Below are 13,314 nucleotides of genomic sequence, written 5' to 3'. Positions count from 1 at the left end.
CAATCAGACAATATAGCACCATGATCCATGCTTTTGACCAATTTTTGAACTTAACGGATGAGAAAAAGCGCACGTAAATAGACACAACAACTGAAATATTAGGACTTCTCATCCATAATAAGCTATTTAATTTGAACTGTTAATTAATGGCCTGTCCTCAACCACGTTTATAACTTTCATTTCAATGTATATTGTTCACTGCCTGTAGACTATTCCAGACAGGTAATTGGTCAGAATACATTGGTTCTTGGGTGTTGGAGAACTCCTCAATCGCCGGTATTTTCGTGGGCGAACACCGGAGTACAAAACCATATACACCGATGATCTGAGCGAATTTACCGAGTTCAACTTCTGAGCGGTCATTGGAGCTGTCAATCAACTTCTTTAAAACCTGTAGCACTGAAGGGAGAATAGAATACTCATATAGCCTAATTTTAAATGTTCTTAAGCATAATATCAGCTATACAGAAATGATTACGCCTAGGTTAGAACACATTCATCATATTTCACATGATCTAATCGACAAGTTACCAACGTTTTCAACCACCGTTAAACCGCCTTTGTATGATGATAAAATATTTGTGTACCTTAAAAGAAAAACAGCATAATTTCACTTAAATAGCAAATAGCTACATAATTATATGACCTGATAAGCCATAGCAGAGACATTCTATGGGCATAGTTTGGTCGCTGGCGATGTCGGTAAGAAATGCGAGTACTTTATGTGACGTCAGTGATGCTTAGCTTCGCTCTCTCACGATACAGTAAAATAACATGTAATAGGTTTTTTATTGGATTTTAAAATATTAAAATGAGAGAGCTGTCTATCACTAACTTGTCTCGCAATGGCAAAAAATATATGTTTTTAACAGTGGAGACGCCATTAGATACGGTTGGTTTTTGAAAGATCCCGGTTGAACTTCCATCTGCTCCTAACCAATCGCAAGTGACCATTTTTCGCGCTGATTGGGAGGAGAGTTTCCCGCAAGCTTTGATTCGAGTTGAATGAAATCGTCGTTTTCAACATGTTTGAAAAAGCCTACTTCTCCGTTGAATAATTTATCGGAAAATTCAACAGGTAAATAAACAAAATGTTCAGTACATGTAATTCGAAACGTAACAGTATGATAATGTTTCAAAGAGCATGTCTGAATTACTAAGCATATTAGCAATGGGCTAACAAGCTAGCATGAAGCAGGTCTTACTGTATTCTTATGAATGCTATTGCTACTGTGCTAACACAGAATGTGGAACGAGTTAGCTAGTGCTAGTTTGCTGGAAGGGAACGTGTTAGCTAACCAGCCAACTTGAACTGGCGGTGGTTACTACTTGTTAGATTGTTAGTGACATCACCCAAATATGTCGTTTAAATAGCTCACTGAGTGTATAAAACTATTAGTATAACTAACTATTGTACTCGTTGACTATAAACGCTTGTTTTTTTTGTGTCAGCGAGCCCACGTTAGCTAATAACAGCTAGCGACAATCTTCGGTGTAACAGTTTGGTGTCCATTCATTTCTACTCAAGCCAGCAGTTGGACTTGACCTGTCTTGTCACTCGGCTACTAGAGGAAATTGGTTTTGTCTACCAAATGTCGCTAGCCAGCCAACCTACTGTATGCACTACATGTGTCTGAACATATCAGTGCAAATGTTGTCACCGACCCGGTAGTTAGCAAGTTAGCTAGCTAGTTAGATTGAAGAAATGAGCTGTGACGGATGGTAGCCACTACTAGCAAAGTTAGCCACACAGTTTGGAGCTAGCTCGCTATCCATGAAAGAAAAGTGGTATAGGGGGCACATATCTAATGGCGAGTCATCCACCACCATGGATGTAGACCAAGCCAAACTAACTATGATGAATTTTGGAAAGTAGTTATTTAACTGACTTTCAAAATAGTTTGTAATTGATTCATCTGACGTTGCTGGTCGGTCAGATGAAACAATTTCCGCGGCTTTCCAGGGATGCTGCTGGCGTCAGTGCACGCTGTCCACTAGTGATTCAATGCATGTGGTTGCACCGCTCTGGCCATTCTGCAACCCTCTTTGCTCGTGGTCGCAAACGGTTCAGACTGAGAACTTTGTTTCCCTTCGTTTGTCCGTGAGACGTTACTGCTTTGCTATATTTCATTTGAATGAGTTCCGTTATGTTGTAAATAATGGTCTTAATTTATCTGAGGTCATATTCACGACCGCATGCATGTTATCAACCGATAATGCAGATAGTCCGCTGAGATGAACTGTGAGGTTGGCTTGTGAAGACAGGTGCATCTTAAAGCATATAGTTTTGACAGTTTTTTTATGTCACACGTGTCTTTGTATTGTGAATGGCTATTTTTGGATCTGGCGGTCAAAATGTTATCTTCATCTGCTTAATGAAGACATTTCCTGCCACTGTGAAACCCTGTCTTTCAAATGGAATTTACATTTTACATTTAGAATCTGACCAATAATCTCTTTTAATTCAGTGAGCCTAGTGTTGGATGGGATGGACAGCAAGGGTGGATCCCTACCTCTGATGCCTGCTCCCCTAAACCCAGTAAGCATGAAGCAGCCAGGTGAGCCCCTGGCAGGGCGCAGGGCCCGGGGAGACCTGGGGGGCGACCCCACCCTGCTCATGGACAAAGCTGCGGCCCAGCTGGCTGCCACACTCCAGGACAGCGTCCTGCAGAAGATGGCCACCCACAGCCATGGCCACGAGAGGCTTAAAGACCTTACTTCTCGGGTGTTGAATGGGGACCAGGAGAAACTTCCCAAACTGTGCCCCCCCGACCCCCCCATCCTGAAAGGGGCTGACACGCCCCCGCTGCACGGCAGCCCCCCCAGGAAAGGTGCCTCCCCCGAGCTCAAGCTGAAGATCACCCAGATGGTAGCCAAAGGCAAGGCGGCACGCTTTGAGCCGTGCTGTGCCGAGGGGCCCAACCTGGCCCCCGAAGGCCTCCTGGGGGTGGCCGACGAGTCCAAGGCTGGGAGGAAGAGGAGGACTGTGAAGGCCAAGCTCCAGACCAAACCCCGGCTCTGTCTCGTCCCCGCGGTGGTGTCTCCCAGACCTCATTCAGGGGAAGCAGCAGCAGCAAAGGTCAGGGGCTTTTAGAATGGAATAACATACTCATTTAGCAGATGTATCGGGGGGATTTTGAACCTGCAACCTCTAGATCCACTGTTGAACGTGATGAGGGAGTGTGTAACAGTTGATGGAAGTGTGTAACAGGAGTGTGTACCATGTGATGTGAGTTTAATGGGTGATGTTGCCCTGTCTTCCAGGTGGCTCCAGAGCAGAAGGCCGAGGTGCAGGCGGGGTTCTCCGTGGGGGACGTGGTGTGGACCAAGGTGTCAGGCTCCCCCTGGTGGCCCTGCATGGTCACCATCGACCCGGAACTCAACAAACATTTTAAACACAAAGGTACAGAACACGTTGTCCTGGTGACTGTCCAAGGAAGTCTACATTCATTCGTTCATGCATTAAAAAACAAGGTACTTTAGGGGTTCATCTAACAGTCTGTGTGTGTGTGTGCCTCTATGTATGTGCGTGTCTGCAGTGAACTGCAGGACAGGACTGCTGTACCATGTCCAGTACTTTGGAGATAATCCTGAGCGCGGCTACATGTTGGAGAGGAGCATGGTGTCCTTCAGGGGAGAGGACCAGTACCAGCAGCTATGCCGGAGCAACAAGCTGCCCACCGCCGCAGCCTTCCCGAAGGTACCTTCCTATAGGCGTCTCAAGCTACCCTCCTCGCTAGTGATGAAAAAAGTGTTTTGTCTGTCTCTTCATAAATGGAGTGGCTAAGTTCAGTTGAGTTCTGGATTTTTATAAATAATATCAATCTGCATGTTGGGAGTGCAAACCAGGTGTCTGACAATAAATGACAACGCAACACCAGGCTTAGGTCTCAATCATGTTTCTCTCAGCTCTGAAGGCCGGAGGGCAATCTTTATAGGGCACAAGAATGTAAACACAGATAGTGACAGTCAGGCAGTAATAATGTTACAACAGTCTCAGAGAAAGACATTCACAGCTCCCAGCCCAGGACCACTCTCAGACTAGAGAGATTATAGTTGGAGTTGTCCTTGTAGTCATGACAAGGGACGTTTACCCAGTACTTTCTCCTGAACCCAAACATCTATTAACCTTGGCACATAGACACAATCTACTCTTATTAATAGCAAACTCACATGAGAACATACTAACTAGTATCCTATGACTAGTTCTATTGATTAGTGAATAATTTAAGCACACAGGAAATCCCAATTTCTTTCGACACTACCCCATAGTTGTACTAACTGTGCTGTTTCATTGGAGTTCTTATGTACCTGTGTTATACACTTTACATAAAAAAAAATATTCACAACCATACATTTTTAAATATTGTTTCAAACAAGGTTGTTTTAAAATGCCTGAGCAATAGAATTTGAAGCAGTCTCACCCTGTGTAAACGGGGTGTAGAGGGACCCCAGCATTAGCCACATACCAACTCAAAAAGACAGCAGTCCTACCCGTATATTCTAATATATACCTAATAACCCAAACCCATCACCTGATCCTGTAAGTTTTTCTGATGCAGTGATCTGTTGTGTCCAGCAGCCCCTGGTGCCTCGTAAGTTGCGGGCCCAGTGGAGCCTGGCGGTGGGCCAGGCCCAGAGAGCGGCCGGCCTGCCTCCGAAGGAGCGGCTGGCCTTGTTCAGCTTCATCTACGAGGCCAACGGCCCCCGGCTGAACCCCTGCGTGCTGGAAGATCTGCCACCCAGCCCGGCCGGCCCCGATGTGGCTCCTCCTGCTCCCCCCGGCCCTGCCGCCCCCACCGCCCACCCCAAACACAGCACTTCCGTGGGGAAGAGGACACCCCGCCCCAAAAACACAGAGGCCACAACAAGGCGAGGTCGACGCAAGCTCACTGCTTCCCCGCTGGCTAAAAAAGCCAAGGCCTTAAACTCCTCCAAAGAAGAACAGCCAACACAGTCCCTCTCACAGGTCGGTTATAGAGTTTTATTACATTTTACATGAACATTTTAGTCATTTAGCAGACGCTCTTATCCAGAGCGACTTACAAGTACAGGGACATTCCCCCGAGGCAAGTAGGATGAAGCGCCTTGCCCAAGGACACAACGTCATTTGGAACGGCCGGGAACCAGCAACCTTCTGATTACTAGCCCGATTCCCTCACCGCTCAGCCACCTGACTCCCTATTATTATTATTATTATCCTCAAATGATTTAACTGTTTTTGCTGACTGTGAGTTTTACGAGAACATGTTTTGAAGTTACATGAGGCGTGCTGTGTTCCTGCAGGACCCACCCATAACAACCGACGCACAATTACTTGAATCTCAGAAGAAAACGAAAAAGTCCCGACCGGAATCCCAGCCGCCTGTCAGGAGGGGGAAGAAGCGGTCCCAGCCGACGCCTTGTGCTGCCAGCATCCCAGAAGCCAACACCTCCCCCAAGAAGAAGCCCCAGCCCGCTCCAGGGGACCAGGAGGCTGAGCCCAGAGGTGAGCCTGTCAGGTTCTCACGGCGCTTTACCACCCGAACCTCACATGTTTTCTCTGTCAAAAGTGACAGAGAAACATCCCTAATCATCCCTGTCCAGATGTTACATCTCTGTGTGTGTGTGTGTAGGTAAGCCGGGGAGAAAGCCCTCTAAGAGAGCGCTGGAGGCATCGGCTGACGAGCCACCCAGGAAGAGACACAGAGGGGTCAAAGTGGCTGAAAAACTCAAGGTTTGTTATCAGTCTGTGGCGTCCTGTTTGTGCCCTGTAGAAGGGTTAGTATGCATCTCTTTAGAAGGGCTAGTGTGCAAATGTGTTTCTAGTAGAGTTAGTATGTGCTAGTAAAGTTAGTGTGCTGGTGTGTATCTCTGTAGAAGGGCTAGAGTGCTAGTGTGCATCTCTGTAATGATGTGTATGTCCCCCTCAGGTCCCAGACAGCTCTTCCACAGCAAAGCAGAAAAACACTAAGAAGGTTAAGAAGGAAACCAGGAAGAAGGGAACAAATAAGTCTTCACTGTCTGGTAACTATCATGAAGTGATCTGTGCTGGTAACCATCATGTTGTGATCTGTGCTGGTAACCATCATGTTGTGATCTGTGCTGGTAACCATGATGATGTGATCTGTGCTGGTGTCTCAGACCAGCTGCATGGGAGTGCTAACCCCACTCTGCTCCTCACCTCGGCAGAGGACATCCTGTCTGACAAGCCCAAGCGTGTGAGGAAGAAGAGGCAGGATACAGGCCTCCAGCCAGCTCCCACCCAGCCCAAGAGGAGGACCGTTCCTGACCCAGAGGTGAGCAGGGTTCACCAATTAAATGGAAGTTTATTGGTGACATACATAACCATATACAGTACGACCTGTTGTGAAATTCTTGGTACGTTTTATCCCCACAGTTTACAATACAAACATATATATATATATATATATTTGTAGTACAAAACACAATTCATCACACAATAAATAAATGCACAATAAAATAGGAGAAAGAAGAAAAATATATGCTGTATGTGCAAGATATGCAGCTGTGAGGTAGTGTGTCTTAGAGCAGAGGTGTGTGTGTGTGTTGTTGTGCAGGGCTCAGGCAGTGAGGAGCGGCCTGACTCTCCCAGCGACAGCATCGACGGCACCAAGAAACACACAGGGCCCAAGAAGGAGAGCACCTGCCAGGTGAGGCCCTCGCCTGAGGTGAATCCGGGGTCCTGAGGTGAACCCGGGGTCCTGAGGTGAACCCGGGGTCCTGAGGTGAACCCGGGGTCCTGAGGTGAACCCGGGGTCCTGAGGGGAACCCGGGGTCCTGAGGGGAACCCGGGGTCCTGAGGGGAACCCGGGGTCCTGAGGGAGCGTGCTGTGAGAACTAGAAGGACTGAGGCTAGCCTGTGCTGTTACAGGTGTGCGAGCTGTCCGGGGAAGATGTGTTCCCCTGTGAGGGTCTGTGTTGTGGGAGCTTCCACCTGCATTGCCTGGGCCTGGCCCTCCACACCACCAGCCCTGCCCTCCACACCGCAAGCACGGCCCTCCAGACATCCAGCACTGCCCTCCAGACCACCAGCCCTGCCCCCATGGCCCCTGGCAAGCTACTGTGTTCCCAGTGCTCCTCAGGTCAGAACACCACTTATCATCCAGGATTGGTTACCAGTACTGACTAGTACACACTCTGACACTGCCAGTAGTGAGTAGTGCACAGTGACTAGACAGGAAGGGGGAAGGAGAAGATGGATAGAGAAGAGAGATGACACAGAACTAGGGCTGAACGATTAATTGCATTTGCGATAATATCTCGATGTGACAATATTGAGAGAGAGAAATTATCGCAAAGGCTGCGATTTTACTTTAGTCACGTGACGCGCGAGAGTAACGCAGTTTGCAGACGAACGATCAACTTTGCACGTTACTCTTTACCTTGACCTGTACGATGGCCTCAGGCTCGACAGAACCTGACACTACAGACACTTTGCCAATTTTGCATTAAAAAAAGATGCTGCACAGTGTCAAGTATTGTGCAAAACCTGCCTGGCTAAGGTTGCTACCTCACGGGGCAACACCACCAACCTAATTCGGCCCTAAAAAAACACCACAAAGCCATGTACGATGCATAGCTAAATTGCTGAACACCAGTGTGTCAAATAAGCCAAATAACACCCGACAGGATCACTGATCGAAATGTTTCAAAGCCTAACTCTATTCATGTATGAAATTACTCAAGCACTAACAGCGTTCATCACGAAAGATATAATGCCCCTCGGTGATACGCATTACAGTAGGATCACTATGGCTGTCAGTGCCATACAGTTTCTGTTAGGCTACTGACTGGATCAGAAACAAAAAAAGACGTGTTTCTTTTTCTTTTAAGATTTAACCGATAGATGCTGAGTTCTAAATATTTCTGATGGCCCCCACGGTGCAATTAGATTTTCTTCCAAAATGGTAGCTAGCTAGCTTTAGTTAAGAAAGTGCAACGCCTACGTTTAGCTTTGATTTACCAAAATATTTTGAGGTACAGGCGGTATGTTTTCCTTAATTTTTCTGAACTTTGTGTTATGTTGCTGACTGGAGATCAGTAGATATTCTATATTTATTAACAATAAATCATATAATAATCACATATTAAATTGCAATATTAGTCAAAATAATCGCAATGAGCATATTTTCCAAAATCATTCAGCCCTACACAGAACACAGTCTGAAAACTGAGTCTTTCCTTATTCCCCCCCCTCCCCCCTCAGGGGTGCACGTGTGCTTCTCCTGTAAGCAGTGGGAGGGGGAGGTGCGGCGCTGCACCGTGTTGCATTGTGGGAAGTTCTACCACGAGGCCTGCGTGCGTCCGGACGCCCTCACAGTCTTCGACAACAAGGGCTTCCGCTGCCCGTTGCACACCTGCAGGAGCTGCCACTACGCCTGCCGTGCCAAGCCCCGCGCTTCCAAGGGTAAACACACACACCCAGACTGATACTACTGTACCTGTACTGATACTACACCCAGACTGATACTACAGTACCTGTACTCATACTAACACCGCAATGGATTCAGCTATGGATTCTGATATCTGGATGGCAGTATAGAAAATGTTTAGTTGGGGCTTTATTTTCCTGGAGTAAAAGTAATGGAAAATATCCTGGGAAGACAAGCATAAGTCTCCCAGTGGGATCCCTGTACTACTAATACACCACACCTGGTGCCAATATTAATACTACACCACACTTGGTACCAATACTATATCACGGCAAGTACTGATCATTCCAGGAAGTGTATATTTTAAAGCGTGTTGTGATTGGCTTCTGCAGGGAGGATGACGCGCTGCCTGCGCTGCCCTGTGGCCTATCACACGGGGGACCTGTGCGTAGCAGCCGGCAGCCAGGTGCTCAGCCCCAACGCCATCGTCTGCACCAACCACTTCTCTGCCAAGAAGGGCTACAGCCACCACTCCCACGTCAACGTCAGCTGGTGCTTCGTCTGCTCAAAAGGTAGCTAGCCAATCAGGTGCCTCGTACGTCTGCTTTAAAGGTAGCTAGCCAATCAGGTGCCTCGTACGTCTGCACGAGTCCTCAGTTTTTTTAAATGGCCGAGCTACTTCCTAGCGGCTTATAACGGTGGAAGCGTGTGCTGTGTTGCAGGCGGCCGTTTGCTGTGCTGCGAGTCATGTCCTGCAGCATTCCACCCAGACTGCCTGAACATCGCCATGCCGGACGGCAGCTGGTTCTGCAACGACTGCCGGGCCGGGAAGAAGCCCAAGTACCGCGACATCATCTGGGTCAAGCTGGGCAACTACAGGTCAGCTACCATGGCCGCCTGGAGACCGTACCCGTAACCACGGCCTCCTTAGAGACCGGACCGTAACCACGGTCACCTTAGACCTCACACCTCCTACAGCAGTGTGCTGTGCTCCACAGGTGGTGGCCTGCGGAGATCAGGCACCCTCGCTCCATCCCCACCAACATCCAGCACCTGCGCCACCAGATTGGAGAGTTCCCCGTGTTCTTCTTTGGTTCCAGGGACTACTTCTGGACCCACCAGGGCCGCGTCTTCCCCTACATGGAGGGCGACCGCAGCAACAAGCACCAGAAGACCGGCATCGGCAAGGTCTTCAAGAACGGTAAGAACCGGCACCCACCGTGGTCCTTCAGTCTCTCCCTCTTTAAGATTCAAAAAGCTTTATTGTCTAATATGTTGCCATGTTAGAAAGTGTTCTTTTGATTGAAGGCAGAGTGTGTGTGTGATGTGTCAGTAGCATGAGATTTGTATATGTATTGCTTTTTAGCCGGAGGCACTCTGAACATTCTTCCTGATACTAATAGCTCGAAGCTTTGGTGGAGGGGGTGAGGATGCATGTGAGGCTAAAGTTTGGTGTGTGTGTGTGTGCGCAGCTCTCCTGGAGGCTGAAACTCGCTTCAAGGAGATGAAAGTGGAGCGTGAGGCCAAGGAGGCCCAAGAGAACAACAGGAAGCCACCTCCATATAAGTACATCAAGGTCGGCTTCCTCTCCTCCTCCACCCCTCCTCCTCTCCTTCACCCACTGCCTCGCAGGTTGGATGTCTGGGTGACGGGCGTCCTTACGTGCTCCATGTGTCCCTGCAGGTCAACAAGCCGTTTGGCAAGGTGCAGGTGTACACGGCCGACGTGTCGGAGATCCCCAAGTGCAACTGCAAGCCGAGCGACGACAAGCCCTGCGGCTTCGAGTCCGAGTGCCTGAACCGCATGCTGATGTACGAGTGCCACCCCCAGGTGTGCCCCAGCGCCGAGCGCTGCTGCAACCAGGACTTCACCAAGCGCCTCTACCCCGAGACCAAGATCATCAAGACTGCCGGCAAGGGCTGGGGTCTTGTCTCTCTCAGGGACATCAGGAAGGTGAGTTTCCCCTCTGAGGAATCGGGTCTGTATCGACTGACGCGTGTGTCAGAGCTGGTGCTGTAATGTGAGATTCCTGGCTCATGTCCATCAGGGGGAGTTTGTGAACGAGTACGTGGGCGAGCTGATCGACGAGGAGGAGTGTCGAGCCAGGATCAGAAATGCCCAGGAGAATGACATCACGCACTTTTACATGCTTACCATCTACAAGGTTAGACCTGCCCGCCCCGGTGTGGGAGGAGTCAGTCTGGGCTGGGTGCTGCTTCGCTGGGGGAGTGGGTCTGTCTGCCCGTGGCAGAGCCCTGACCCGGGAGCTAGAACAGCCGTGTTGCTTTGGGAGTGTTACACTCAAGTTATGTGTGACATTATAGAAAACAACACAACATGTTATTATGTTTACTGCAGCTAGTTATTACTGTTGAAGGAGTGGTGACTACGTAAGCAGAATATCACGAGAGCGTCTGCGTTCATATGTAAGGGCAGAGTGCTAAAGATAATCTCATGGCCTCTTGTCCAATCAAAATACTTGGTTGTAACTAACTGTTGTATACAATATAATAATGTATTTGAGTATTTAAGTTTGTGTGCCATGCTAGTAGAAAAAAAAGTTAACTAAGAATTAGTTTGAAAATCAAAGTTTAATGTTCTGTGTTCTTTTGAAACCTTTTCTGATGTTATAGGTTTTTGCTGCGTGCCTTTCAGTATTGGTATTGAGATATTAAGGGAAGGTTTTGTATCAAAGTCAAACTTTTAGGATTGTGACAACACCAGTGGTTACTAGCTTGCACCTGTGTTGTCAGGACCGCATCATTGACGCCGGGCCCAAAGGCAACTACTCGCGCTTCATGAACCACAGCTGCCAACCCAACTGTGAGACTCAGAAGTGGACGGTGAACGGAGACACCAGGGTGGGGCTGTTTGCCGTGTGCCACATCCCGGCAGGTGGGTGGAGCCTCTCCACAGCTGCTCCTCAAACACCACAGGGCTTTTGAGGTGACATATTCATGTGTTTCTAATACAATCTTAAATGTGGTGCTGCTGTCCAGGGACTGAGCTCACCTTCAACTACAACCTGGATTGCCTTGGCAACGAGAAGACAGTGTGTCGCTGCGGGGCGCCCAACTGTAGTGGTTTCCTGGGCGACCGGCCCAAGGTAAGCAAAACCCTGGGGGGTGGGTGGGGTTAGAACCTGTTTAGGCGACGAGGCTCCACCCAGTGGCTAATGTGGGCGTGTCTCCGTAGAGCGGGCAGGCGGAATCTAAAGGAGGGAAGAGGGGGAAGAAGAAGGTGAAGAGGCGGCGGACGAAGAATGAAGGGAAGAAACCGTCTGAGGACGAGTGTTTCCGCTGTGGAGACGGAGGTCAGCTGGTTCTGTGCGACAAGAAAAGCTGCACCAAGGCCTACCACTTGTCCTGCCTGGACCGCACCAAGAGGCCCTTTGGTAAGAAGGGGGCGGGGATTGGGGATATCGGGTCTGGGAGGGGGGAGTATGATCAGTGTCTTGGGTGTGACTGTTGTGGTTGGTTTACCATGTGACCTGTGTGGTTGTGTGTTCCTGCAGGCCGCTGGGACTGCCCTTGGCACCACTGCGACGTCTGCGGGAAAAACTCTGAGGTGTTCTGCCAGCTGTGCCCCAACTCCTTCTGCAGGGCTCATCAGGAGGGGGCTCTGCGCTCCTGGGCCCCCACGGGGCAGCTCTGCTGCCTGGAGCACGAAGACTCTGCCCCCCCCAGAGACCAGCAGGCCTAGGGGCACCTCTGGGCAGGAAGCACACCCCAGAATCATGTCCTCAAGATGAGAACAAGAAAGCACCGCAGATCTCTTCTCCTCAGTGCTCCCTCACCACCAGGGACCCCTCACCACCAGGGACCCCCTCACCACCAGGGACCCCCTCACCACCAGGGACCCCTCACCACCAGGGACCCCTCACCACCAGGGACCCCCTCACCACCAGGGATCCCCTCACCACCAGGGACCTCCTCACCACCAGGGACCCCCTCACCACCAGGGACCCCCTCACCACCAGGGACCCCCTCACCACCAGGGACCCCTCACCACCAGGGACCTCTTCACCACCAGGGACCTCCTCACCACCAGGGACCTCCTCACCCCCAGGGACCCCCTCACCACCAGGGACCTCCTCACCCCCAGGGACCCCCTCACCACCAGGGACCCCCTCACCCCCAGGGACCTCCTCACCCCCAGGGACCTCCTCACCACCAGGGACCCCTCACCTCCAGGGACACCACCTGTTGGGGTCTTAAATTTGTTCGTCTTTTTTGTAGTTTTTGTATTTTAGTTAACTCGTCTGCACTGAGGCAACTTCATGCTGTGGTAAAGCACCCCCACCCCCTTCACCTCAGACTTACAGCCCCCCCTCCTCACCCCCCTCCTCTCCCTTACACAGTTCCACCCACATCAACGATCTCAAACAATAGAGGATTATATATCTATATATGTGTGTGTGTGTGTGTGTGTGTGTGTGTGTGTGTGTGTGTGTGTGTGTGTGTGTGTGTGTGTGTGTGTGTGTGTGTGTGTGTGTGTGTGTGTGTGTGTGTGTGTGTGTGTGTGTGTGTGTGTGTGTGTGTGTGTGTGTGTGTGTGTGTGTGTGTGTGTGTGTGTGTGTGTGTGTGTGTGTGTGTGTGTGTGTGTGTGTGTGTGTGTGTGTATATATGAAAGGCCAAAATTATAATAATACTAGAATGTTATTAGTACTGTAACAGGTTGCTAAACTGATTCTGTATTTTCTATATGTCACATCTTTTAACGACACTATGGGTAGTAGGGTACGTTTAAGTATAGACAACTACACCATTTTCTGTTACTAGTTATTTTTAAATAAAGGCTTTTTCTTTAAGTTTTTATTTCATTTTTTGCCGTTTGCTTTAAGAGCATGTGGAGCCAGATAAATATTAAGTTAAAGAGGGGGAGGTAATGACAAGTAATTTGGAGCGTGACCTGGAGAGTTGAATGCTCAAAGTTGGCT

General features: G+C 49.3%; 1 protein-coding gene across 1 annotated transcript; it reads left to right on the top strand.

Moving 5' to 3' along the window:
• The first annotated feature begins 970 nt into the window (after nt 1-970).
• On the top strand, nt 971-12,412 carry nsd2 (nuclear receptor binding SET domain protein 2). The gene is made up of 22 exons (XM_067244007.1): nt 971-1,078; nt 2,469-3,079; nt 3,265-3,403; nt 3,540-3,700; nt 4,580-4,969; nt 5,287-5,488; nt 5,616-5,716; nt 5,913-6,006; nt 6,172-6,278; nt 6,561-6,653; nt 6,875-7,085; nt 8,210-8,410; nt 8,768-8,947; nt 9,098-9,254; nt 9,374-9,576; nt 9,848-9,951; nt 10,059-10,328; nt 10,423-10,539; nt 11,129-11,270; nt 11,375-11,481; nt 11,571-11,769; nt 11,890-12,412. The coding sequence occupies exons 1-22, from the start codon at nt 1,006-1,008 to the stop codon at nt 12,075-12,077; spliced, it is 4,050 nt and encodes a 1,349-aa protein (XP_067100108.1). The 5' UTR covers nt 971-1,005; the 3' UTR covers nt 12,078-12,412.
• Nucleotides 12,413-13,314: the final 902 nt, after the last annotated feature.

The sequence above is a fragment of the Osmerus mordax genome, chromosome 9, assembly GCF_038355195.1.
Source record: "Osmerus mordax isolate fOsmMor3 chromosome 9, fOsmMor3.pri, whole genome shotgun sequence".
In the NCBI taxonomy this organism is placed as follows: domain Eukaryota; kingdom Metazoa; phylum Chordata; class Actinopteri; order Osmeriformes; family Osmeridae; genus Osmerus; species Osmerus mordax.
This window is presented reverse-complemented; position numbering and strand designations above follow the sequence as displayed.

Excerpts from the sequence above, each read along its gene's own strand:
- nsd2 (XM_067244007.1), top strand. The coding sequence starts at position 1,006 with ATGAAATCGTCGTTTTCAACATGTTTGAAAAAGCCTACTTCTCCGTTG. Across the intron at positions 5,489-5,615 it reads CCAGGAGGCTGAGCCCAGAG|GTAAGCCGGGGAGAAAGCCC; the intron begins GTGAGCCTGTCA and ends GTGTGTGTGTAG. Across the intron at positions 9,952-10,058 it reads CTCCATATAAGTACATCAAG|GTCAACAAGCCGTTTGGCAA; the intron begins GTCGGCTTCCTC and ends GTGTCCCTGCAG.